The sequence below is a fragment of the Panthera pardus genome, unplaced genomic scaffold (assembly GCF_024362965.1).
Source record: "Panthera pardus isolate Hobbes unplaced genomic scaffold, ASM2436296v1 HiC_scaffold_2, whole genome shotgun sequence".
In the NCBI taxonomy this organism is placed as follows: Eukaryota; Metazoa; Chordata; class Mammalia; order Carnivora; family Felidae; genus Panthera; species Panthera pardus.
This window is the reverse complement of record NW_026526765.1, coordinates 148,499,923-148,526,456: the sequence shown is the minus strand read 5'-3', so window position 1 is coordinate 148,526,456 and position 26,534 is coordinate 148,499,923. Positions and strand designations below refer to the sequence as shown.

At 45.3% G+C, this 26,534-nt stretch overlaps 1 protein-coding gene and 1 long non-coding RNA gene across 4 annotated transcripts in view; one reads left to right on the top strand and one right to left on the bottom strand.

Annotated features, from left to right (window-relative positions):
• Positions 1-16,320: 16,320 nt before the first annotated feature.
• On the bottom strand, positions 16,321-21,524 carry LOC109279017 (uncharacterized). Its single transcript, XR_002085955.2, has 3 exons — positions 21,149-21,524; positions 17,652-17,740; positions 16,321-16,487 (listed from the first exon to the last, which is right to left on the bottom strand). It is a non-coding gene; the product is annotated as an uncharacterized LOC109279017 (long non-coding RNA).
• Positions 21,525-24,241: 2,717 nt separating this feature from the next.
• Positions 24,242-26,534, top strand: part of RNF130 (ring finger protein 130) — a 142,586-nt gene continuing 140,293 nt past the window's right edge. Inside the window, exon 1 of one of the 3 annotated variants that reach the window (XM_053907616.1) lies at positions 24,242-24,952. In XM_053907616.1, coding sequence (XP_053763591.1) covers positions 24,499-24,952 — 454 coding nt within the window. In that variant the 5' untranslated portion in view covers positions 24,242-24,498. The remainder of the gene's footprint in view (positions 24,953-26,534) is intronic. The other 2 variants (XM_053907617.1, XM_053907615.1) reach the window with 2 other exon arrangements.

The window sequence follows — 26,534 nt, the reverse complement described above, 5'->3', positions numbered from 1 at the left end:
GAGCATGCACACATAAGTGCGCACAAGAGCGGGAAAGGGGCAGAGAGAGGGAGAGAGAGAATCCCAAGCAGGCTCTGTGCCTGGGCGCAGGGCTCGATCCCACAAACCATGAGATCATGACCTGAGCTAAAATCAAGAGTCGGATGCCCAACCAACTGAGGCACCCAGGCTCCCCGTGTGAGCTAATTCTTTATAATAAATCTGTCTGTCCATCTATTTATCTGTCATTTATCATCTATCTTTCTATATATCATCTATCTATCTAACTACCTATCTATCTCTCCTTTGATTTTTCTGGATACCCCAACTACTACAAGGTGGAACTTGGTCAGTTTTAGAAAGATCTCTTAGATACCTTTTAACTCAGTAATTCTACTTCTGTAACTAATCCTAAGGAAAAAATCCAAGATTAGCACAGTATTTGCATAACAGAAAAGTAACGAATGGTTACATTATTCCTGTTCCTAGGGCAGAGAGCAGGTGGATTGAGCTCCCCACCCCAGCCCATCCCAGCGCCTGGAGAGCCCCTACCTGCTGATGAGCCACTCCTGAACCTTTTCTTGGAGTCCAAGGGGGAGACTGGCACATTCACCTGGCCTCAGCGTGCACATCTGATGAGCTAACAGTGGAGGGCTAAGTGCCACAAAAAGTTTATTGCAGCCTAGCAATACAGAAAGCTGTTCTCTTCTTTTTTTTTAATGTTTATTTACTTATTTTTGAGAGAGAGAGAGAGTGGGTGCATGCAGGGGTGGGGGGGAGAGGAAGAGGGACAATCACAAGCAGGCCCCACGCCTTCAGCACCGTGGCCAACGTGGGGCTCGAACTCACGAACCATGAGGGTCGGACTTTGGCTCAGGTCATGATCTTACGGTTCATGAGACCCTGCATCGGGATCTGAGCTGACAGCTCAGAGCCTTGAGCCAGTTTCAGATTCTTTGTCTCCCTCTCTCTCTGCCCTCCCCACTCATGTTCTGTCTCTTTCTTTGTCTTTCAAAAATGAATAAACATTTAAAAATTTTTAAAAAAGAAAAGAAAAGAAAGCAAACTACAGAATACAGTACATAGCATATTTTCATTTACCCAGGCTAAAAAAGAGGACAGGGAATAAGACATATGTGCACTTATTTGTATTTGCATAAATTATGAAAGCGGGGCATCTGAGTGGCTCAGTCGGTTAAACATCCGACTCTTGATTTCAGCTCAGGTCAGGATCTCACAGTTCATGTGTTCGAGCCCCACATTGGGCTCCATGCTGGCAGCAAGGAGCCTGCTTGGGACTCTGTCTCCCTCTCTCTGCTCTTCCCCTGCTCATGCTCTCTCTCTCAAAATAAATAAATAAGCACTTTTTAATTTAAAAAAAGAAGTATAAAAGACAGAACTTTACCCAGAAACCAATAAAAGTGCTTACCTATTTTACAGGAAGGATAGATTCCTCTCTGAAGCATGTGAATACCTCCATTGTGAATGCAATGTGTGTCTCACATGTGAGCATATCCCATGGGAATGTATCCTGTGTGGCTGTATCCCACATGAATGTACTACTCTGACAGTAATTAGTGCTGTTCACTCAAATTTCTGGATCTCCTATTCCTAAGCCCACTGTCAGATTGCACTTCTGCATCCCCAGAAGTTAGGTGCAGGCCTGTGACTTGTTTTAGTCAATAAAATATGAGCAGAGGTGACAGACGCCATGTTCTTCCTCTTCCCTCCCAGAGATTAGCAGTGTTCAAGCAATGGAAACTCTGTCAGCCAGGTTCTTGAGTAAGAGCTACATGGAGCGAAGCTGCCAACAATTCAGGATGAACGTGGAGCACCAGAAAGGTGTGAAAGTCTCTTATGTGGATCCTGAGAAACTTAACAGAAACCCATGGAAGAGGGGAAGGAAAAAAAAAAAAAAGAGGTTAGAGTGGGAGAGAGCCAAAGCATAAGAGACTCTTAAAAACTGAGAACAAACTGAGGGTTGATGGGGGGTGGGAGGGAGGGGAGGGTGGGTGATGGGTATTGAGGAGGGCACCTTTTGGGATGAGCACTGGGTGTTGTATGGAAACCAATTTGACAATAAATTTCATATATTGGAAAAAAAAAAGAAGAAAGGTGTGAAAGTCAATGGGGGGCGCCTGGGTGGCTCAGTCGGTTAAGCATCTGACTCTTGAATTCACCTCAGGTCAACAATCTCAGCAATCTGTGAGTTCGAGCCCCATGTCGGGTTCTGCACTGACAGCTCAGAGGCTGCTTGGGATTCTCTCTCTCTCTCTCTCTCTCTCTCTCTCTCAAAAATAAACATTTTTTTTAATTAAAAAAATAATAAAGTCAATGGGATTTTGGCAGTGTTAATACAACACAACCTAGCCTGTCCTGACTGATATAGTTACCTATACAAAAAATAAAATAAATTTTGAAATAAAAATAAAAACACATGCATCCATCTTAATCTAGTCAAGAGAGAGAAACCACTGAGTAATCTGAACAAGAAAAGTTTGACACACCAAATTATTATCCACAACATGGGATTGGAGTATCAAGGGCTTGCCTGGTAAGAAGTAGAGAGACCTTGGGGTATCTTGTTGGCTTAGTTAAGCATCTGACTTCAGCCTAGGTCATGCTCTCACCATTCCAAGTTGAGTCCTATGCTGTGCTCTGTGCTGACAGCTCAGAGCCTGGAGCCTGTTTTGGATTCTGTGTCTCCCTCTCTCTCTGCCCCTCCCCAGCTCACACTCTGTCTCTCTCTCAAAAATAAATAAACACAAAAAATTTTTTTTTAATTTTTAATCAAAAAAAGAGAATACTCTAAACAATATCAGAATATTATAAAGAACTTCATGCTTAAAAAAATGACATGACAAAACTAAGTTTCCCAGAAAAATAGAAGATAACAATACGAACAAGAATAGAAAAATCTGAATAGGCCAGTAACCCTAAAGTATTGAAGCAGTTCTGTATTCTGCTTTATTTTTTTTTTAATTTTTTTTTCAACGTTTTTTATTTATTTTTGGGACAGAGAGAGACAGAGCATGAACGGGGGAGGGGCAGAGAGAGAGGGAGACACAGAATCAGAAACAGGCTCCAGGCTCCGAGCCATCAGCCCAGAGCCTGACGCGGGGCTCGAACTCACGGACCGCGAGATCGTGACCTGGCTGAAGTCGGACGCTTAACCGACTGCGCCACCCAGGCGCCCCTGTATTCTGCTTTATTAATAAAAAGGCATTTCCTCATAGACTACATCTGCCAGGACTCTGGGTTGTGAATAATAGGAATCCAACGCAAACTGGCCCCAGCAAAATTTCAGAGTCCTTTGCTCAAATACTATAGAGAACAAACCAATGGTTACCACAGGGGAGGGGTTGGGGATGGGGTGGGGGGAAGTGGGTGAAACAGGTGATGGGGATTAAGGAGTGCACTTGTTGTGATGAGCACCTGGTGATGTAGGAAATTGTGGAACCACTGTACTGTACACCTGAAACTAATGTAACCCTATGTTAACTATATTGGAATAAAAAAATAAAATAAAATAAAATAAAATAAAATAAAATAAAATAAAATAAAATAAAATAAAATAAAATAAAATAAAATAAAATAAAATAAAATAAAATACAGGAAAATGCAGCTCAACTGTGGCTTGAGGACTGCCTGCACTGCAATGCTATGGGAGCTTGACCTTTCTTCTTTGGTTCCTCTCTCAGGCAGGTTTACCCCATGTAGGTGGACATCATAGCCCCTCCTCTCCACTGTGGCTCAAGGCTGACCCACCAGGAGCTTGGCAATCCCCCTTTCCAGAAATTCCAGCAAGGATCTTGGAACACCCTCTTGTGGACCGACCTGCAGCACATGCCTACCTGGGGCCCTTTGCTGGCCTATAAGCAAGGTTGCATCATGACTTTTGCAGACCCCAGGCACTTCTGCTTTTGTGGGTCCCTTCTTCTATAAAATATACCTTTTTCCTTTTTTTAATATATACATTTTAAAGTTTATTTATTTTGAGGAGAGAGAGAGAGAGAGAGAAGGGGGAGGGGCAGAGAGAGAGGGAGAGAAAGAGTCCCAAGCAGGCTCTGAGCTGTCAGCGCAGAGCCTGATGTGGAACTCGATCTCACAAACCATGAGATCATGACCTGAGGAGAGATGAAGAGTCAGATGCTTAACCAACTGAGCCACCCAGGTGCCCCTCTATAAATCTGTTTTATGACTGCCTTAGTATAAAGACAAATATAATCTTGGGCCCCTACATTTTAAAAGAAATTAGAACATTTCCCTGAGTCCCTGGAAATATTGAGGGTCCCAGACACTGTGCCTAGGGGTGATTTTGCTTTGCCAGGCTGGGGCCATGGGCTCCCCTTGAACCTAGGGAGGCAGGGCTCACCCAAAGTACATGAGCCAAGAGTGAGAGTGAAAGTTCCACAAAGAAAACTCAAGGGTCTCTCACCAGAGGTCATATATAAAGAGGTCCCTGCAGGCAAACCAGAGATGAGCCAAGGCTGGGCACAGCTGAAGAGCTTGCGATACTTCTTGGATCCACGCTTCTGGTGCCAGGCCTGACGTGAGCTGGGGTAGTGGTGCAAGGAACAAGAGCAGGGGTGAAAATATGGGGGGAAATTTAGCTTGAGCTCCAGCCTTGAGGGGTTCACAGGAAGGACCTCTTTCTCTGGAAATCTGTGCATGAGAGTAAAACCCAAAGGCCTTTTCTGAAAATGCTGGCTGGACCACAGACCTGGGGCTAGATTCACTGATTGTTTCTTTCAGTCAACAGTCACTGAATGTCAAAACCTTCCATTTAATTGGGAGGCACAAATAGGGTCTGCAGGCTGCACTGTGCTTTGACCCAGGAGAAGGGGGACTCTCCCTGTTTCAGTCTGTATAGTTTCCTTAAACTTTGAATTCATTGCCTTACCTCTGTGTTCCTTCACCCTGTCCTCCTTATATAAAAGTGGTCATAGGTATTATGTCTACAGACATCACAAGACCAGTCACACAACGTCATAATTTCCTCTTTCAATGATCATCCAGACTAGAAAAAATAGTCTAGTATATTTACCCAGACAGTTAGCATTTCTGTTGTTCTTCCCTCATTCCATAAGTCCCATGTATGCCTCTGGTAGCCTTTCTCTTCTACCTGAAGGACTTCCTTTAGCATTTCTTTGATTGCAGTTCTACCAGTGACAAATCTCAGTTTTGCGAGACAAATCTTTATTTTACCATCATTCCTAAAGGGTATTTTCACTGGATATAGAATTCCAGATTGACAAGTATTTCCCTTCAGTGCTTTAAGGTGTTGCTCCACTGTCTTCTGGCTTCTGTGGTTTCTTTTCTTCTTTTAAGTTTATTTATTTATTTTTGAGAGAGAGAGAGAGAGACAGAGACAGAGACAGAGACCAAATGGGGGAAGGGAAGAGAGAAGGAGAGACAGAATCCCAAGCAGGCTCCGTGCCATCAGCACAGAGCCCAGTGCGGGGCTCAAACTCACAAACCTGAGCCCAGCCAAGATCAAGAGATGGACACTTAATCAACTGAACCACACAGGTGCCCCAAGTTCATCATTTTTAGATTCCATGTATGGTTTGTGTGTATCATATGATTTTTTGCTTTCTCTGTCTGACTTATTTCACTAGGCACAATGTCTTCAAGGTCCATCCATTTTGTCAAAAAAGCGCAAGATTTCCTTTTTTATGGCTGAAGAGTGCTCTATTCTAGATAGATAGATAGATAGATAGATGATAGATAGATAGATAGATAGATAGATAGATAGATAGATAGAGCTAGAGATAGATATAGATATATCACATTTTCTTTACCTATTCATCTTTTGATGGACATGTTGGTTGCTTCCATGTCTTGGCTATTGTGAATAATGTTGCAATGAACATGGTGGGGGGCAATGCAGATATCTCTTCAAGATACTGATTCCATTTCCTTCAGATGTATACTCAGAAATGGGATACCTGGATCATTTCTGGTAGCTCTATTTTATCTATCTATCTATCTATCTATCTATCTATCTATAGGGTGTGAGTAGGGAAGCAACAGAGGGAGGTGGGGGGAGAAGATCTCTCCATGCTGAGCATGGAGTCTGACACTGGGTTTGATCTCATGTACTGTGAGATATTGATCTGAGCCAAAATCAAGAGTTGGACGTTCAACCAACTGAGGCACCCAGGTGACCTTCTGCCCCTCTTTTAAAATTTAATTGCATTTTTTTGAAGAACTTCCATACTGTTTTCCACAGTGGCTGTACCAATTCATAGTCCCAGCAGCAGTGCTCCATATCCTCACCCATATTTATCTCTTTCCTTTTTTCACAATAGCCACGATTATAGGTGTGAGTTGATATCCCTTTGTGGTTTGGTTTCCATTTCCCTGATGATTGAATGTTGAGCACATTTTCATGTACCTGTGGGCCATTTGTATGTCTTTGGGAAAATGTCCATTCAGGTCCTCTGCCCAGTTTTAAATTTGAGTATTTGGGGTTCTTTTCTTTTGGTGTTTGTTTTTTTGCTCTTGAATTATATGAGTTCCTCATATATTTTGGATATTAATCCCTTATTAGATGTATGTTTTGCAAATATCTTCTTCCATTCCATAGGATGTGTTCATTTGTTGATTGTTTCTTTTGCTGTGCAGAAGCTTTTAGTTTGATGTAGTCCTACTTACTTATTTTTGCTTTTGTTGCTTGTACTTTTGGTGTCGTATCAAAAATATTGCTTCAAAGACCAATGTCAAGAAGCTTTTTCCCTATGTTTTCTCCTAGGATATATGTAGTTTCAGGTCTTGTATCTGGGTCTTTAATCCATTTCAAGTTAATTTTTATAAATTGTACGTACAAGGGTCCAATTTCATTCTTTTGCATATGAATAACCAGTTTGCCCAACATTTATGGAAGAGTTTATCCTTCCCCATTGAATATTCTTGGTTACCTTATCAAATATTAGTTGACCATATGTGAGGGAATTTGTTTTTGGATTCTTGATTCTGTTCCACTGATTTATATGTCTGCTTTTATGCCACTACCGTGTTGTTTTGATCACTATAGCTTTGTAATATAGTTTGAAATCAGGAAGTATGATGCCTCCAGTTTTGTTCTTTCTCAGAATTGCTTTGGCTATTCAGGGTCTTTTGTGGTTCCACACAAATTTTAGGACTGTTTTCCTGTTTCTGTGAAAAATGCCATTGGAATTTTGATAGGGTTTACATTGAATCTATAGATGACTTTGGGTAGTATGGACATTTTAACAATGTTAGCTCTTAGTACAGACATTTTAACAACGTCAGCTCTTCCAATCCATTAACACAGCATTCAAGATTTACTCCCTGTCTTTAGTTTTCCATCAGCTTGATTATGATGTGTTTGAGCAGAGAGGTTTTTTTTAATGTTTATTTATTTTTGAGAAAGAGAGAGAGACAGAATGTGAGTGGGGAAGAGGCAGAAAGAAGGGGAGACACAGAATCTGAGGTAGGCTCCAGGCTCTGAGCTGTCAGCAGAAAGTCCAACACGGGGGTCTAACTATGAGATCATAATCTGGGCTGAAGTTGGACGCTTAACTGACTGAGCCACCTAGGCGTCCCTGAGCGTAGTTTTCTTTGAGTTTATCCTACTGCTATTTGCTGTAAATGTTGTCTTTCATCAAATTTGGGAAATTTTCAGCCAAATTTTCTTTAATTTTTTTTCTGTACGAATCACTTTCTCCTCTCTTTCTGAGACTTTAATAGCATGAATCATGAACCTTTTGCTATTGTCCCATGATCCTTGAGGATTCTTTTTTTTCTTCACGTTCTGTTTCTGTATATTTTTCAAATTGAATCATTTCTTGATGGTTTACCATCAAGTCCACTATTTCCTATGTCATATCCATTTTGGCACATATCCCATTCAGTGAATTTTTTTATTTCTTATTTTTTAAAATTTACATCCAAATTAGCATATAGTGAAACAATGATTTCAGGAGTAGATTCCTTAATGCCCCTTACCCATTTAGCCCATCCCCCCTCCCACAACCCCTCCAGCAACTCTCAGTTTGTTCTCCATATTTATGAGTCTCTTCTGTTTTGTCCTCCTCCCTGTTTTTATATTATTTTTGTTTCCCTTCCCTTATGTTCATCTGTTTTGTCTCTACCATTCAGTGAATTTTTAACTCAGATACTGTAATTTTTTGGTTCTGAAATTCCCATTTGTCTGTTTCCATTTCTCTGTTGAGAATATCCATCTTTCCAATTTTTTCTTCCAAATGTGTTTACCTTTCCCTCCTGGAGCATAGTTCTAATAGCTGCTTCAACATATGGGTTATCAGGAGGTTGGCATCTTTTGTGGGTTGTCTTTTTACTTGAGAATTGGTCACATTTTCCTTGTTATTGGTACTTGAACTAATTTTGGATTGTATTCTGGATGTTTTGAATACCATATTGTGAGATTCCAGGTGCTATTAAAATACTTTGGAGGATGAATTTTGTTGTGTTGGTTTTAGCAGTCAAGTAATCCTGGTTAGGTTCAGACCACAGGTTCTGTCTTCTCTTCTGTCATTGGTAGATCCAATGTCATCTTACTTTTCAAAGGTTTCACTTGGTGGGAATGTAAAATGGTACAATGCTCTGGAAAATAGCTTAACAGTTTTTTATAAAAGTAAATATGTACTAACCATATGACCCAGCCATTGCACTCTTGGGCATTTATCTCAGAGAAAAGAAAACAATGTTCGCACAAAAACTTTTACATGAATGTTCATAGCAGATTTACTTATTTCCTTACTTATATATGTATGTATGCATGTATGTATTTACTTTTTAAGTTTATTTATCTATTCATTTATTTATTGAGAGTGAGAGAGACAAGAGCATGAGCAGGGGAGGGACAGAGAGAGAGAGGGAGACAGAAAATCCCAAGCAGGCTCCACACTGTTAGCCCAGAGCCTAACATGAGGCTTGATCCCACGAACCATGAGATTATGACCTGAGCCAAAATCAAGAGCCAGAAGCTTAACCAACTGATGCACCCAGGCACCCCCATAGCAACTTAATTTATAATAGCCCCAAACTGGAAACAATTCAAATTCCTTTCCTAGGGTAAATTATTAAAATGAACTCTGGTGCAACCATACAATAGAATATTACTCAATGAGGAATAAGCTATTGATACGTGTCACAACTTGGATGGATCTCATAGGAATTACACTTAGTGGAAAAAGCCAATCTTGGAAGGCTATATATTGTATGATTCCATTTATATGGCATTCTTGAAATGACAGAACTACAGAAAAGGGTTCGTTGTTGCCAGAGGATAGAGCAGGGGATGGGGGTGGATACAAATGTGAAGGGACAGCAGGAGAGGGTCTATTTGCAGAGATGGAGCCATTCTGTGTCTTCATTGTGCTGTTGATTCCACAAATCTATATATAAGATAAAATTGCATAGAACTACACACACACACACACACACACACACACACACACAAGTGCATGCAAAAACTGGTGAAATCTGCATAAGGCCTATGTTGTGCCAATGTCAGTTTCCTGGTTTTGATATTACACTACAATTATTTATGATGTCATCATTGGGGGAGCTGGGTGAAGGGTACAGTCCTATGTATCTGTAATTATTTCAAAATAAAAGCTTTAAAAAAAAAACTTAGCCATGCTGCTTTGGATCTGTTCTGTGCAGCTTGGAGGTGAGCCTGGAGATTTGTGTTGGCTTACCCACAGAATCAGGAATTCCTCCTCTGACTCTCTTCTCTCTGGGATTCACCCCACCTTCTCTGGCTCGCATGGGCTTCCTCTTAGATCTGTAGGTGTTTGTGCTGCTGGTACCAGAGTGTAGGTCTGCAGCTGGGGCTGTCCTCAGGACAGGGGCAGGAGAGAAAAAAAAAGATTAAATAAAGTGAGCTCAAGAATTTCTCCCCCTCCCCCATGCTTCATCTTGCAAAGACCCCAGTCCCAGTCCTCTGGCTAAAGAGTTGGTTTCTCTGCACATTCTATCCTGGAGTTGACCTCCATTCAAAACTGGGAGACCAGAGAGAAAAAGAGAAACTGGGAATCTCACCCCCACGATGGGTCATTCTTCAAGTTTTGACTCTTCTCTTCAACCTTCCTGCCACTGTTAGCATGTCAGAGTTATGTATTTACTTTGTCTTGAGTTTTTAGTTGTAATCAGTGGGATGGGTAGATTGTAGTGGTCTTCATCTTAACCAGCATCAGAACCCAGAAATACAACTTTCAACATTTCCAAGTGCCATGTGAGAGCAATACTAATCCCTTTATTTTAAAACTAAAGAAGTTGAGGCTTAAGGAGGTATAGCCACCTGCCCTGGAGAGGTGCCTGGGGGCTCAGTCAGTTAAGCATCTGATTCTTGACTTTAGCTCAGGTCATGATCTTATGGTTTGTGGGATAAAGCCCCATGTCTGGCTCTGTACTGTCAGCGTGGAGCCTGCTTGGGATTCTCTCTCTCTCTCTCTCTCTCTCTCTCTCTCTCTCTCTCAAAATAAATAAATAAACATTTAAAAAATTACCTTATGGAATAGGCATATGGAATGGAGTTTGCAGGAGAGGGCAAAAAGGAAGCAGGAAGTGGAAGGACAGAGTCGTAGGGAAAGAGAGGACGAAAGGGAAGAGAAACAGAAGAAGAGGCAGAGAAGGAGAGAGTAGGGAAGTCGAGGTGGTCTCTTGCACATGGGTCAGAGCAGCATCAAACAGCAGCAGCTCTGTACTGAGAGCACCTACACACAACTCACCCCTCTTTACATGTATCCCTTTCCTCCATGAAGTTAGTGCAAGCAAAGCGCCAGCCTAAGCGATGATGTAATCCTAGCTCCCTTTCCGTCAGGGCTCAGACTTAACCCAATGAGCCTTGGCATTTCCTTGTTGACCTTATTTGTCCAGGGGTAACTGGGCAGGTCACCACAATTGGCTGAAGATGAGGATTTTTATTCTACAGTTGAGGGAACGCATTCTGTCTCCCCACCCAACAGGAACAAGGAAATATGTTGTTCCAGTTACTGCTGGCATCCTTCAGCAGCTGTGAGAGATGACAGCCTGGGGATAAAGCCCACACAGGATAGCCTGCCTGGCACCTCCTTTTCCTCCAGATTTCCTTCTCAAGTGAGCCAGTTTAAGTGAAGGCTTTTGTTACTTGCAGCCCAAAGCATCCTAAGTGACCCCTCTCAGCCTGAGCTTCTCTTGGATGTGTTCCAGGAGCCACTGTCCCTAGGTTGGTGCCAGAGAACTACCTAACAAGAGCAAGCCTAACTCTGGTCATAGGTAAGGATTCCAAGTGTATCAGTTATTGTCCCTGCCCAGATCTATGTCCTGTAAGCTTGTAAGTGCATCCTTGGGTAACCCCTCTGGTGTGTGTGTGTGTGTGTGTGTGTGTGTGTGTGTTTTCCACACCAATAACCAATTCTTCAACTCTCTAGACACCAACTCTGACATCAACTGGGTGTCTTATAATCCAATCCAATTCTGACACTAACTACCTGGAGTTAGCATCAGGTTCCACAGGTCACAGGCTCCACAGGCTCAGTCACACAAGACTGTCCCCACTTCAGATGCCAGAGTCTAAAGTATCAGGTTCCCAGTTCACCTGTGCTTCAGGTCAACTTAGCTACAAAGTCAGGCATTCCCACAACATCCCTCTTTAAGGCTTAATATTTTGCTAGAATGATTCATAGGACTGGGAAAATACTTCACTTATTATTACCAGTTTGTTATAAAGGATACATCCAGGAATGGCCAAATGGGAAAGAAATGCATAGAACAAGATATGGGGAAGTTGTGGAACTTCCATGCCCTCTCCAGGTGCACTACCCCTTCTAACACATCGAAGTGCTCACCCACCTGGGAGCTCTCAAAATTCTGTTGCTTAGGAGTTTAATGGAGTTCCAGCACATAAGCATGACTGATAAAATCATTTGGCTATTGGTGATTAAGTCAGTCTCCTCCTTGGAGGTTTGGAGGCTGGGGCCAAAAGTTCTAACCCTCTAATCATGCCTTGGTCTTTCTGGCAATCAGCCCCCATTCTGAAGCTGTCTAGCCACCACCCCCGCAACCCCACCCCAGCCATCTCACCTCCTTAGCATCCAAAAGACACTCTACCACTCTGCAGATGCCAATGGTTTTAGGAGCTGTGTGCTGGGAACCAGGGACAAAGACCAAATATTTTTTGTTTTATTATGCCACATCTTCATTCTCAGTTCACAAGGTTGGGTCAAGTAGACTCCCTCTGCATCCAGGAGTGAGCATGTGGTAAGGTCTGGCCAGTCAGCGCATTTTATCCACTTGGTCACAGTGGTTGGCTTAGTGCTGAACTCATGACATGAGGCAAATGAATGGGACTCAGAATACGGATTGGAAAGGCCACTGATAAAGAAAAGGACTTTCTCTCTTACTGTGCCCTTTCGGGACTCTGAAAGAATAGAACGTAGCCCCCCACCCCAGATCCTGGGGATTATCTTGCATCCATATGGGGAGAACCCACCTGAGAACGAACCAAGGCAACAGAGAACAAGGTCAAGAGGGGGTCAGAGGAATTCCAACTCTGATTATCACTTGACCTCCTAGATTCACTTGTGCCTGAGGTTAGACTAAACCCTGGACTTTTCATAAGTGACCAAATATAAACTTCTCTTCCACGTTGAGTTGGATTTCTGATAATTGCCACTAACATGGTCCCAATTAGTATATACTGCCCAGTGACTACAGGGCCATCAACCTGCTGCAGCGCCCTCCTCAACTTCCCTTTTCACTCACCCCAAATCCCAAACTCCTTCATCCTTAGAGTTGCATCCCCTCAGTCAGGAGGAGCTCCCTTCTCTAGGCAAGGCTTAATTTAGGAGTCCTTTAAAATGAACTGTATGGGGGATGTTTCAGGATGCCAAGACACACAGTACCCAGGAATAAAGTTTTTCTGTGCCCCCTCTTTTCTCTCTCTCTCTCCCTCTCTCTATACCAGTTAGGGCTGCATTCAGATGCAAATAATGGGAAATCTTTCACACAGTGGTTTAAAAAAAGAAGTGCAGAAGAATGCAGAGGGTACACACCCATGCTCCTACACCCTTGCTTCTCCAACCACCCTTGGTGTGTGGCTTCAATGCTTATGATCCCATGTGAGCAAGAGGAAGGGGAAGATGTGGCAACAGCAGACCCTCCATCCCAGCACCCTAGACAGAAAGTCATCCTAGGTGGAATGTGACCTGAGGGTGGGGATATTTGATTATTTGCTTAGGTATTCCAAGTACTTAGAACTGCTGCTCAATAAACATACTGAATGAATGAATGAGTGAGTGGATGGATGAGTGGATGGGTGGATGGATGGATGGATGGATGGATGGATGGATGGATGGATAGGTGGGTGGGTGGGTGGGTGAGTGTGTGGATGGATGGATGGACGGATGGACGGGTGGATGGGTGGATGGATGGATGGATGGATGGATGGATGGATAGGTGGATGGTGGGTGGATGGGTGAGTGGATGGATGCTTGTATGGGAAAATTGAGTTTTTATCTCCTTATAGCCCCTACCATGGAATCAGGCAAAGGAGAAGGGACTGGAATGGTCACCAAGTGATCCCTCACATCATCTGCCCCCATTCCCCACCCTGGCACACAGTATCCTGGCATTCATCATGGGCCTTCATCCCCCACAGGTGAGATCTCTTGTAAGATTTCTTTTTTCATATATCTGGGCAGGTCTGGCTGCCTCCACCCCAATTTTTTTAGGGGATTCTTACCCACCACAATGTATATGCTTCACTGGGGAGATGTGTTCCTCGCTTTTTGTAACTTCTCCTGGGGCAAAAATGAGACCCAACCGTGACTCCAGTGGGGGTAATGGGCTGGCCTCCTCTGCTCTCAGTAAGAACAAGCTGGCACAATTTTTGAACAAGAAATATTGCCATCATTCATATCCCATTATGCTGTAATAATGTGAGATTTCTCTTTAGCAACAGTGCACACAGTCAATATATCCATTTATATCCATTTCCTCCCCCCCGCCCAAGGGATGGGGATAGAATCATTAAATGTACAGAGGGTATCAGGCCTGTAAAGGAGAATTTGACTGAGGGTCACCAGGAGCCATCACCCCCAATTCTGCTAGCCTGACACCCCATGATACCCCAGTCTCCCTACCCTTGGCTCTACCTGCCACAAGCCTACTACCTCAAATAAGCTCCTCAGTGGTCTCCTGATGGATCACCAGAGAAAGCTCTTTTATAATTGCAAAAAGAACACCACATTTTTGAAACTAGGGGAAAAAAAAAAAAGCGGAAGGTAAAAACAGTCACCCATAATCCTCCCAAATAAACCAAACTCTTTTCATTTTGCTAGTTCCTTGCTTGGCCTTGTTCACATATGTGGACTTGTTTTACAGAGTGACAGCCAGAGATTTATTTTCTATTCGGCGTCTGCACTCAGCAGTACATCATAAGTGTTCCTCACACTGCTCCAGTTTGTTTGATGTATTAATAGCTTCATAATCATCCTCAAATTTGTTGTACCATAATTTGCTTAACAAATAAATGAGTTTATTTCCAACTCTGTAGCTAATGCTGCAATAAACATCCTTGTGCACATAGCTCATTTTATTTTATTTTCCTTGTTTGGAATGTTGGGTTTGTAAAAATTTTTTAAGTTTATTTATTTGGGGGGGACAGGAGGGGTACACAGAGAGAAGGAGAGAGAGAATCCCAAGCAAGCTCCACACTATCAGCACAGAGCCTGATGCAGGGCTTGAACTCATGAACCGTGAGATCATGACCTGAGCCAAAACCAAGAGGTACATTCTTAACCAACTGAGCCACCCAGGTACCCCTAGAATGTTGGTTTAAAAGAGCATGAAGGCTGGTGTCAGCTTTGGGCTGGCAGTTTGTATTGCCTTCTCCACTTGAATCCCTAGTCTTCTGACCATAGAAAAACTGCCAAGCCTCTGCTGTCAGTCTCTAGGCTGGCCACAAATGAACTGGAAGCAGCATGGTCCCCTTGCTGGATGACATGTCTGAACAGAGAGATTTGGAATCTCACCTCTATTTGTGAAAGAAACAAGCAGGGTTCACCTGGAAGGTGGGGGGATCAGGCAGCCTGTCAGTTTCCCTGCAACAGACAGGGCCACCCCTGCCTCTTGTGCTCACCAGGCTATGTCAGCTGTTGGGTGCTATCCTCCTCCCTGGATGTTCCCAGGGCAGGCAGACAGTCAAGGTGCCCTGTGTTTCTAGCATCAACATATGGGCACCTGACTCAAACTAGACAGGTCAGATGCTTTCTTCCCGGAGGAAAGCCACACTGATTCAGCCTAACAGCCAAGCCCTGATGAAGACACTCCTCGGTTCCAGCTGCCCAGATCCCCAGAACCTTCTGGGTGCTATTCTTTCTGAGCCCAGCCCTGTCACCTTGTCTCCACCCTGCAGGGAAGACTCACCTTCCGGAAGAGTCTGTTTCTGTACTCATCTCTCCTGCCTATGAGCAGAGAGCCCTCCCAGACACACCCAGACCCCCTGGCAGAGGGGTCTGGAGACCCAAGGGACTACTGCTCCAGGCCAGCCTGAGGGTCAGACACGTGGGCCTGCCTGCCCAAGCCATCTCAGCCCAGCCAGCGTCTCCTCTCTCGGCTTCTGGCTCAGTAATTCATCACTCTGACCAAACAAAAATTGACAAAGGACGAAGTGATGCCTTCGATCCTGCTAAAAGGCAGCCACCCCAGCAGCCTGTGCCCACTCAGCACTGGCCCCAAGTACCACCCGAATTCCTGGACAGAGACTTTGGCTTCCCAGGCTGGCTAGGTACCAAGAAGTTGAGATGTTGTCTGAATCCTGAGCCTGGTGCCAACAGGCAGGAGGGAAATGAGTGAGGGGCCTGAGGCCAGGGGGGCTGGGTTTCCATCCCAGCACCACCCCTCACTCCTCATTAGCTGGAACAAGTTCACTGGGCAAAGAGTTCACTTCTCTGAATTTCACTTTCCTCACCTGCAAAATGGGTGCAATAGTCCCTATTCCTGGGGGTCCTCAGGGAGAATTAAATGCCAGCTTCTGGACCATGACCAAACCTGAGCTGGTTTGTCTCTCATTGTGCCTCTCTCGATGGGGATTTTCACAGTACCGCCTCGGTGGATCCCAGGCTCACTCTCACCTAGGTGGCCCAGGCTGGGCCAGAACCACAGGCCTGCGCTCCCCATGCCCCTGCCACTACTTCCCTAAGGCCACACTGCCAGGAAAAGGGGGGAGGACGTCTGTTTCCTTCCTCTAGTGGACCTAGAGTAGAGAGCAGCCTGGCCACTTTCATTTTCAAGGTTCCCAGTATATTAAAAATGAGGAAAGTTGCAGTAATTTGGATGTAATTTAAATGTCCACACACAAAAAAATCATGATACAATACTTGTTATTGACAAGATAATCACAGTACTCAATACATTTTCCGGTGGATCACTAGCGGTGCAGTGTGTGTGGGACACACACTCAAAGTTGCCAGACAGCCATCTACTTCTTGTAATCTTCTGAAGCTGGGGCTGTACCCTCAAAGTCTGAGTTTCTAGAAAAAAAAAAAAAAAACATAACCAAACACAATGCAGAACAACCTTCACCGGATCCCATTAAAAACAAAAACAAAAACAAAAACAAAAATGGGGAGTGCCTGGGTGGCTCAGTAGGTTATGTATCCAACTCTTGATTTCGGCTCAGGTCATGACTTCATGGTTTGTGAGATTGAGCCCCGCATTGGGCTCTGTGCTGACAGCTCAGAGCCTGCTTGGGATTCTCTCCACCCTTCCCCTGCCTCTCTCCCTCTCAAAATAAATAAATAAACTTTAAAAAATTTTAAAAACAATTTTAAGTAGGGACCAGGGGACATTTTTAGATGTTTGGGAATATTTGAATAGGGTAGGATATGGGATTGTTTTACAGAATTACTCTCTATTGACTTTTTCGTCATGATACAGGAGAACAGCCCAAAGGGTCATCAAATGGTCCCCCCCAAAAAATCCTTAAAATTAAAGCAATAGACAAATAAAGGATTCATGAACAAGTGTTAACCACGATTCAACTCAAGTGGTGGGGTGCAAGTGCTCATTGTGCCATTCCTTCAGCTTTTTCTTTTTTATTTTAATTTTTTTAATGTTTTTTAATTTTATTTTTGAAAGTCAGAGTGCAAACCAGGGAGGGGCAGAGAGAGAGGAAGACACAGAATCCAAAGCAGGCTCCAGGCTCTGAGCTGCCAAAACAGAGCCTGACATGGGGCTCGAACCCACGAACCGGGAGATCATGACCTCAGCCAAAGTTGGACGCTTAACCAACTGAGCCACCCAGGCGCCCCCAACTTTTTCTTATACTCAGTTTTCTGTTAAGAAAGATGAAAAGTTTGAACTGCCAATTCAATGTTTTGTACATTCTTCTACATAAGATGCTGTTATGCTGTGTCCCTGCTGGCAGTGGGGCACCTGGTGCCTGAGTTTGCAAGATGCTGGCCAGCCTGGGCATCCACGCATTCAGGACGGCTGGCTCTGGATGATGCCTGGCTGGGGTGGGGAGTGCACGGCAGTCTTCACCCAGGCCACAGGTTCCTGTGCTTCCACTAACAATAACAGAGAAAGGGGGAGGGATGGTGGTAGCTACAGCTTCCAGGAGCCCACCATCCAATTTGCATGTCAGAGCTAACGAGGGAGAGGTCACTAGGTCCACTTCACAGAGGAAAACTTACCCCGGAGGGGACAGGGGCTTGGAGCAGTCACACACTTAACATGTGTCCAAGCAGGGACTTGAGCCAGGGGCACTCTGGTAAACCACTCTCTGAAAAATAAGAAAAAGAGAGAGAAAGACAGAGACAGAGAGAGGGAAAGGGAGGAAAGGAGGAAGGGAGGGAGGGAGAAAGCCTGGAGTCATAGTGTGCCAATTTCTGTGGTGTAAATATTACCTTCCATCATGGCCAGTTTCAAGGGATCGACAGTTTAACAAGAGGCTTGCAAAATCCCTGAATACTTAACAGTCAGCAGCACTGATGTCAATCCAGTCCTGGGTGTCTGTCTCAGAAGCCCCTACTATTTTCTTTGCAAAGATTTGCTATACATTGGGGTGCCTGGGTGGCTCAGTCAGTTAAGCGCTGACTTCAGCTCAGGTCATGATCTCATGGTTTGTGAGTTCGAGCCCTGCATTGGGGTCTGTGTTGACAGCTCAGAGTCTCAAGCCTGCTTCTGATCCTGGGTCTCCCTGTCTCTCTGCTCCTCCCCCACTCATGCTCTGTCTCTCTCTCTCTCAAAAAAAAAATTAACATTTAAAATAAAATTTAAAAATATTTGCTATACATTGGTTATCTGCACACCACTTCTACAATTCTGCCACCTTCTGTGTTCCACCTATTATTAAATATTTTTCTCTAAGACACTACACTTTGAAAAAAAAATTTTTAATGTTTATTTATTTTTGAGTGAGAGACGGAGAGGCAGAGTGCAAGCTGCGGGGAAGCAAAGAGAAAGAGGGAGACACTGAATGCGAAGCAGGCTCCAGGCTCTGAGCTGTCAGCACAGAGCCCGATGTAAGGCTTGAGCCTGTGAACCGTGAGACCATGGCCCAAGCCAAAGCTGGACACTCAACTGACTGAGCCACCCAGGCACCCCAAGACACCTCACTTTTCTATGGCAGTTGACATTACTATCATTGAAAAGCAAAATCACTTGCTAAAACAAATACGATAATATTAAAGCAAACATTTAATTATTAAAATAAAAATGTTTTTTGCACTTCCTAAAATACCCTTTCCATGTGCTGGCCCCGGTGCAGCCCCAGAGGCAGCCCCAGAGTGCAGCCCCAGAGGCTGCACTCTGGGGACCTGGGGACTGTCCTTCCACCATCTTCCTTCACAGCCATTGCCATGGCATGCCACTGGGTCCTTCAAAAGAAGACAGCAAATCTGATATGAATGTGAAAATGCCCAGCCAGTGTTCAAACAGGTCTCTTATACAGTCCAGATGTCCCCAGCAGGGCTCTTCCCCTGTAGCATTTCTTCGGACTTCAGGATCACAGTGTGTTCCTTGTGGATACTAGAGGATACACTGTGTATCCTCTAGGTTAGCCTATCCCATGGGGTTGGACTGGGTTTCCACAATTTCATCTGTGGCCACAGTTTGGCAGGAGGGAGGGGACAGGATGTTGATAATCAGCAGCAGTGGCAGGGACAGCCAATACGGACCAAGACCTTCAGGGGACAGAGCCCCAGCAGGGAAACAAAAAAAGAGGCTCATTCAGGGCTGAAGGGAGGGCCAAAGCTAACTCCGTGCCCACCCTATGATGCAGTCATTCCACTCCAGAGTATACACTCTCAGAGAGGCGTGCACCTGTCCACCAAAAGATACACACAGTCCTCAAAACAGCTCTGCTCAGAATAGCCCCAGATGGAAATCAATAGAAATCCCCATCAACAGGAAAACGGACAAATCAATTGCAGAATACTATACAGCAAAGACAGAGAGGCTCCTCCTACTACTACATGCAAAAGAAGAAAGAATCTCACAAACATAATGTTAAGAAAAAGAAACCAGACAATAAAGAGTATGCATTGTGTAATCACACATTGTAATCTATTTCAATAAAGTCCAGAAACAGGCAAGCTACCCTATGGTACCAGAAATCAGAATAGTGGGGTGCTAATGACTGAGAAGCCCAGAAAAGCTTCAGCGGTGCTGGTAATGTCCTCCACCTTGATCTTGATGGTGGTTACAATGGCATTTTCACTTACTAAATATCTGTTGAGCTGTATATACAGATTTTTTTTTTTTTCAAACTTTGGGGCACCTGGGTAGCTCAGTTGGTTGAGCATCTGATTTAGGCTTAGGTCATAATATTGCAGTTCGTGAGTTTGGGCCCCGCATCAGGCTTGCTGCTATCAGTGCAGAGCCCACTTTGGATCCTCTGTCCCCCTCTCTCTCTCCCCTCTCCCGCTCATTCTCTCTATCTCTCTCTCTTAAAATAAATAAAAAGTTAAAAAAGAGATTTTTTGCACTTTAGTAGAGGTATGTTATATTTCAATATAATATTTAATAAATAAGTGTAAGAAAAAGGCATAAAATACCAATATAGGTGCTAGACGAAGAGAATGAGAAATAGAATGGCATCTATAACCAGCATTGTTGAATGATTAAGAAGCACATGTACACCAAACAATACCACACATTTGGCGAGAACACAAGAGATCTACATTAAGCGCATTCATATGGTTACCTGTGGGCAGGCAAGGGGAGTGAGGGGTAGTGATAAGGGAAACCATAAATAATAAGTTAAGATCAGGGCCTTGCTAGGACCAGAGGGGATCCTGTGCCATTAGAGAAAGAAAAGGAAGAGAGGGGCACCTGGGTGGCTTAGTCTGCTAAGTATCTGACTTCGGTTCAGGTCATGATCTCACAGTTTGTGAGTTTGAGCCCTGCGTTGGGCTCTGTGCTGATATCTCAGAGCCTGGAGCCTGGTTCGGATTCTGCGTCTCTCTCTTGCTCTCTGCTCTTCCCCTGCTTGTTTTCTGTCTCTCAAAATTAAAAAAAAAACAAAACAAAACATTTTTTTAATTAAAAAAGAAAGAAAGAAAAAGGAAGAAAGAAAGAAAGAAAGAAAGGAAGGAAGAAAAGGAAGAGGAAGAAGAGATGGGGGAGGAGGAAGAAGAGAAATTTTGGACAATCCTTTGAGGTTTCCAACACTGCCCAGGGAACCCAGCTTGGGTTCTGATCCCTGGAGCTGCCCCCCCACCCCTGCTTTACCCCCCATGCTATGTAGCATGTTTTATACACAGGCTACCCCTGTTTATGGCCCTGGGAAGGTAGACATTGCTCCCAGAGGAGCCAGACACATTTCTAAAGGACTGAAGCCCTTCCTTCCCAGCACCTGGAGATGGAAGGCTGGGAACTGGGCCCACTGGAACTCTGAGGAGAAGGGGAATTTGAGATGGGGCTTATGGGTGACCTGGGATTTCTTGGAAGATGGGAGCAGAGGGAGGGGAGAGTCATGTGTGGAGCCAGAGAAAGAGCCCCACAGAGGAGGGAGGCCTATGGGTATCTCCCTTCTAGACCCCTGTGGGCCTCAGTCAGACCTCAACACACACTCCTCGTGAGATCTGCCATAGCCAAATACCACCTGTGCTTTTATTTACTTAATACTTTTCATCCACTCACTTTTTTTTCACTTAAATGTTTTATTTATTTACTTATTTATTTTTACCTGAATGTTTTAAAAGGTAGTTTTGTCCCAAGTGTTGACGTGGATGTGGAGAAATGCGAGCCCTTGTGTATTGTTGGGGAGACTGTAGATGGTGTAGCCACTACGGAAAAATGGTATGGCAATTACCCAAAAAATTAAACATAGAACCTGTTATATGATCCAGCAATCCCGCTTCTGGGTATTTATGCAAAAGAGTTGAAATCAGGATCTTGAGGAGATATTTACACACCCGTGTTCATAGCAGCATTATTTGCAGTAGCCAAAAGGTGGAAGCAAGCCAAGTGTCCATCAGTGCTTGGATAAACAAAATGTGATGTATACATACAATGGAACATTATTCATCCTTAAAGATGAAAGAAATTCTAACACATGCTACAACATGGATGAACCTGGAGGACACTATGCTGAGTAAAATAATCCAGTCACGAAAGGTCAAATACCAACAAAACAAAACAAAACACCCTAAGGGTCAAATACTGTGTGACTCCATGTATGTGGGTCTATAAATGTCTGTATGTATATGCCCGGAGTAGTGAAATTTTATAGAAACAGAAAATAGAATTGTGGTTCCAAGGGGGTGGGGGAGGGGGAAGTGTAAAGTTATTATGTAATGGGGACAGAAATTCAGTTTTACAAGATGAAAAGAGTCTAGGAGATGGATGGTGGTAATCCTTGCACAACAATGTGAATGTACCAAATGCTGCTGAACTGAACACTTACAAACGGTTTAAGATGATTTTGGGGGGTTTTTTTGTTTGTTTTTTGTATTTTTTTACTGCAATTTTAAAAAGGTAGCTTTGTACCACAACTATACATGAAAAGACTCTTTTCCTAAAGGAAACTGTCCATAAAATTAAAAACAGTTACACTCCCAAATGAAGGTGGTGTTACCAATGCCCTAGATGTCCATACCTGCTGAGGCTATGCACAGAGACCACCTCATCCCACTCTATTTTAAAGGGCGATTGGAAAGTGCCAGAGAAGTGTTGTAAGTTCTCTAGAAGCAACTCTCTACTTGACAAATTCAAAGTATGGGTACCACATGCTTTAAAAGACCCTTTTAGGGGAGCCTGGGTGGCTCAGTCGGTTAAACGTCTGACTTCAGCTCGGGTCATGATCTCACAGTTTGTGAGTTTGAGCCCTGCATCGGGCTCTGTGCAGACAGCTTGGAGTCTGGAGCCTGCTTCAGATTCTGTGTCTCCCTCTCTCTCTGCCCCTCCCCTGCTCACACTGTCTCTCTTTCTCCCCCAAATAAATAAATATTTTAAAGAGGAAGGAAGAAAGAAAGAAAGAAAGAAAGAAAGAAAGAAAGAAAGAAAGAAAGAAAGTCCCTTGTAAGGACAAGGGAGTAGAGTGAATGAGCCTGGCAAGCAGAGGCAGGCCAGGGCATGCCAAGTAAGAGCAGAGGCCAGAGACCCCCAGCAGGCCTGGGGCTATCTGGGCAGGGAACTCCCTGTCTCAGGTGCCTGAACATGAGTACCTTGGTCCCAAGAACTCTTTGCTCTGTGAGAAGGGAGTCCAGCTGCTGGAGGGCCAAAGTAGATACCTCTTCAAGCACTAGGCCCAGGGAGGAGGCCTGGTTATTTTGGTCTAGGGGCTGTACATCCTGGAGGCAAGTAAATAAAGCCAGCCTCAATATGGCCAGAACAGACTAGACAGATGATTGCAGTGAGGAAGGAAGGGAAGATTTAGAGGGAGAAATTGTGAAGGACATTGCTAAGAGTCACCCAAGGACATCTGATATTTTAGCCAACACTGCATCCACACCCTTTGCCTGGAAACAGTGCCTCAGTTTTCCTTTGGGAAGTGGCCTCTTTCTGGGATACTCGGTACATTTGGTTGGGCAAGGCTGACTCCACCCCTTCCCACTATAGGATGCAGAGAATCCAGGCGGGGCCAGTCAGAAGATGCTATCCTACTATTAAGTATTGATCCAAAGGATACATACACACAGATTCAATGGGACATATGCACCCCAATGTTTATAGCAGCATTATCAACAATAGACAAATGATGAAGAGAGCCCAAATGTCCACCATCGGATGAATGGATAAAGAAAATGCGGTATACACACACACACACACACACACACACACACACACACACAATGGAATATTACTCAGCCATCAAAAACAATGAAATCTTGCCATTTGCAACAACGTGGATGGAACTAGCAAAAATAAGTCAATCAGAGAAAAATACCATATGATTTCACTCATATGTGGAATTTAAGAAACACAACAGATGAGCATGGGGAAAAGAGAGGAGAGGGAAACAAACCACAAGAGACTCTTAATGATAGAGAACAAATTGAGGGTTGACGGAGGAGGTGGGTGGGGGATGGGCTAGATGCGCTATGGGTATTGAGGGCACCTGAACACTGTGTATTGTATGTAAGCAATAAATCACTGAAGTCTACTCCTGAAACCAATATTGCACTGTATGTTAACGAAAATTTAAATTAGAAAAAAAAAGATGTTATCCTTCCTCCTCATCAGGGAGCAATAATGAGTACACTGCCTAACATTCTATAAGCTACTGGATTCAGCCACACCTGACTCAAGACCCATCCCACTTTGTCGTTTATGCTTTAGAAGGGTACACAGCTGACAAGATGTGTGTGTGTTGTGGGCTGGGCAGGTCTCACTACAATCTTCTCTTTATCCAGAAAATCTGGAGGTTTCATCTCCTGTAGACAGCCTTCTCAACCCCACAGGTGTTCTTACAGTTCTGGGTGTTGCGGCCCCCCGCGTCCCATTACAGAGGCACATCCCCTCCCCTGCGTTCCTTGGTGTCAATTACATGCGACTGGTTGTTGACCAGCTGAAATCTGAACTCTTCACAGACATTTAACTTTTAAAATTAATTGTAAAGTTTTAACTGTTTTTCTTTTTGCATTCTCGTCGCAAACTTTTCCACAGGACTTTATAAAGCTCCCAGGCTCCGCACCCTGTGCCCATCACGCCGGGACTAACGGACATGGCTGTGCAAGCTCCGGCCCTCGTGCAGGCGGGCGGGAGCGAGCAGGGCATCGCACGCAAGCGCGCGGGGGCGGGGCTGAGCCCCAGGCCTGCGCGTTGCCGCTCGGCCCCCCGGGAGGGGCCTGGGCAGAGCCGCGGCGAGCGCGCCGGAGGCGGCAGCCGGGCTAGCGGGACTTTGTGTTTCACAGACCCTGCTTCAGGCGCATCCTCTTGGAGCCGCCTCCCAAACCCCGCCGCTGCCAAGCGAGGCGCCCCCGAGTCGGCGGGACCAGACCCGTGGGATGGAGTGGGCCCGTCCCCACGGCCCACAGGGGGCCCCGAGGAGACCACCGCGAGCTGCCTGACCCGCCGTCCTCGCCCAAGGGCCCCATGGGCGCGTCCCCGCGGGCGGGCCGCAGACGTGAGGGCGGCGAGCGGCGGGGCCGCGGCGCCGAGGAGGACCGTGCTCGTGCCCGGCCCCGCGCAGGCCGCGCGCGCGCGCTCCCGCTGCACCGCCGGCCGCGCCCGCCCCGCCTCTCCGCGCCGGCCCTGGAGCCCGGTCCGCGAGCGGCGGCGGCGGCGGCGGCCGGAGGGACGATGAGCGGCGCGGCGCGGGCGGGCCCGGCCCGGCTCGCCGCGCTCGCTCTGCTGACCTGCAGCCTGTGGCCGGCGCGGGCGGACAACGCGAGCCAGGAGTACTACACGGCGCTCATCAACGTGACGGTGCAGGAGCCCGGCCGCGGCGCCCCTCTCACGTTCCGCATCGACCGCGGGCGCTACGGGCTCGACTCGCCCAAGGCCGAGGTCCGCGGCCAGGTGCTGGCGCCGCTGCCCATCCACGGAGGTGAGTGCCGGGGCGCGGAGAGAAGGAGCCGGCGCGGGGGCGGGCGGCGGCCCCCGGGAGCCGGGGCGCGGGGGCGGCGGGCTCAGCGCCCCCACCCACCCCGGCCGGACTCGCAGATCCGCTCCGCTCGGCCGGCGGCCCCGGGGTCCAGGTTTCCGTCGTGTGCAGCCCGGCCTGCCCACGGGTGGGAATGAGGCTCCAGACGCTTTTTTGGGGGGTGGGGGGTGGGGGTGGGGGGTTCCTCTTCTCTTAGAAAGACTTAGAAAACGTTCCTTTTCGTTTAGGTAGCTTGTTTACAGGAGGGCATGGGTCTGCGAGTTTGCAGGGACAGTTCAGACAAAGGAGGTGGTGGAAGAGCGCAAAACTAATTCATGGTGGAGGAGGTCTTAACCTGCATTTTGGAATCGGCAGGTTTGTTCCCGAAATCCCAGACTTAACGCTGAATTAGATCTCGAAGGATGAAGGCCCTTTTCTAACGTAAAAACGTGCCGTTTTTCTTAAGTGGCAAGTGGGAGGAGGTTGGTAGAGGAAAATGGGCATCTTCCCTGTTGCTTTTGGCTCCTGTTCTGCCCCAGTAGTTTTACTGTAATTTGACGCCTGAAAATCTCACATTATGAAGAATCTGATACCAATTGGAACTAGTAGCCAAGTTTTCAGGGCATGGGTGCTGACCGAAGGGGAAATAGATAAAATTTTCAAGAATTGTCTTTGAAGCCATTTGGCGTATGCTCATGCTTTCCTATAAACACTGGCTCCGTTTAGTTATTTGTATACAAAACGTATATTTGTATAAATTACTGGTCATGTTTTAAAGGAACCTTTTTTTCCTTTTGATATTTTTTGGGGGGTTTTGTTTTTTGTTTCTTTTGCCCACTGCGAACTTTTTGGAAAATGTCTGCTATCTTCTCCACCCCCACACTCATCCTGAGAATGCTGAGAGTGGATTTTTTTTTTTTTAAGCTGCTATTCATGTTAAGATGACCTAAACAAGGCAGTCTAAATAAGGTAATGATGTTTGTTTTTATACTCTAAAATATTAAAACATCATGCCTCTTCTGAGATCTGTGTGTGCTAAAGTGCTAAGCTATCTGTGTACTGAGGAAAAAGAATCACGTGGGTCTTTCACTCTAGTTTGCCCCCAATTTAGAAGTGCCTTGTAAAAGTTCATATTTACACCAACGGTCAGGTGCTTAAAGTGCATTCTCATCTCCATTTTGTTAAAAATTGCAGTTAGGGTCCCAGCTTGCGGGCAGAAACAACTTTGGTCTTTGGTTCATTTAGTAAATATTTGTGTGCCTGTTCTGTGCCAGTCACTGTAGTTGGATCACATAATGTTGCCAAACTATGGCACTAACAATGGTAGCCTATTTTCTGGTGCGGAGAACCGTGAGGGTCACGTGGAAGGGGAGGAAGAGGAAGAGAGAGAGGCAAGCTGTTCTGGAGCAAGAGTTGGCCCCGTGCAGGGTTTTGAAATACTTGGTTTGTCTTTAGGGCTTGGTTCCCTCGGGCACCCCAAATCCACGATATTCACTTTAGATTCTTGCCTCCAAAGGGTCCCATGTTGTAAAACTACTTGTTGCTT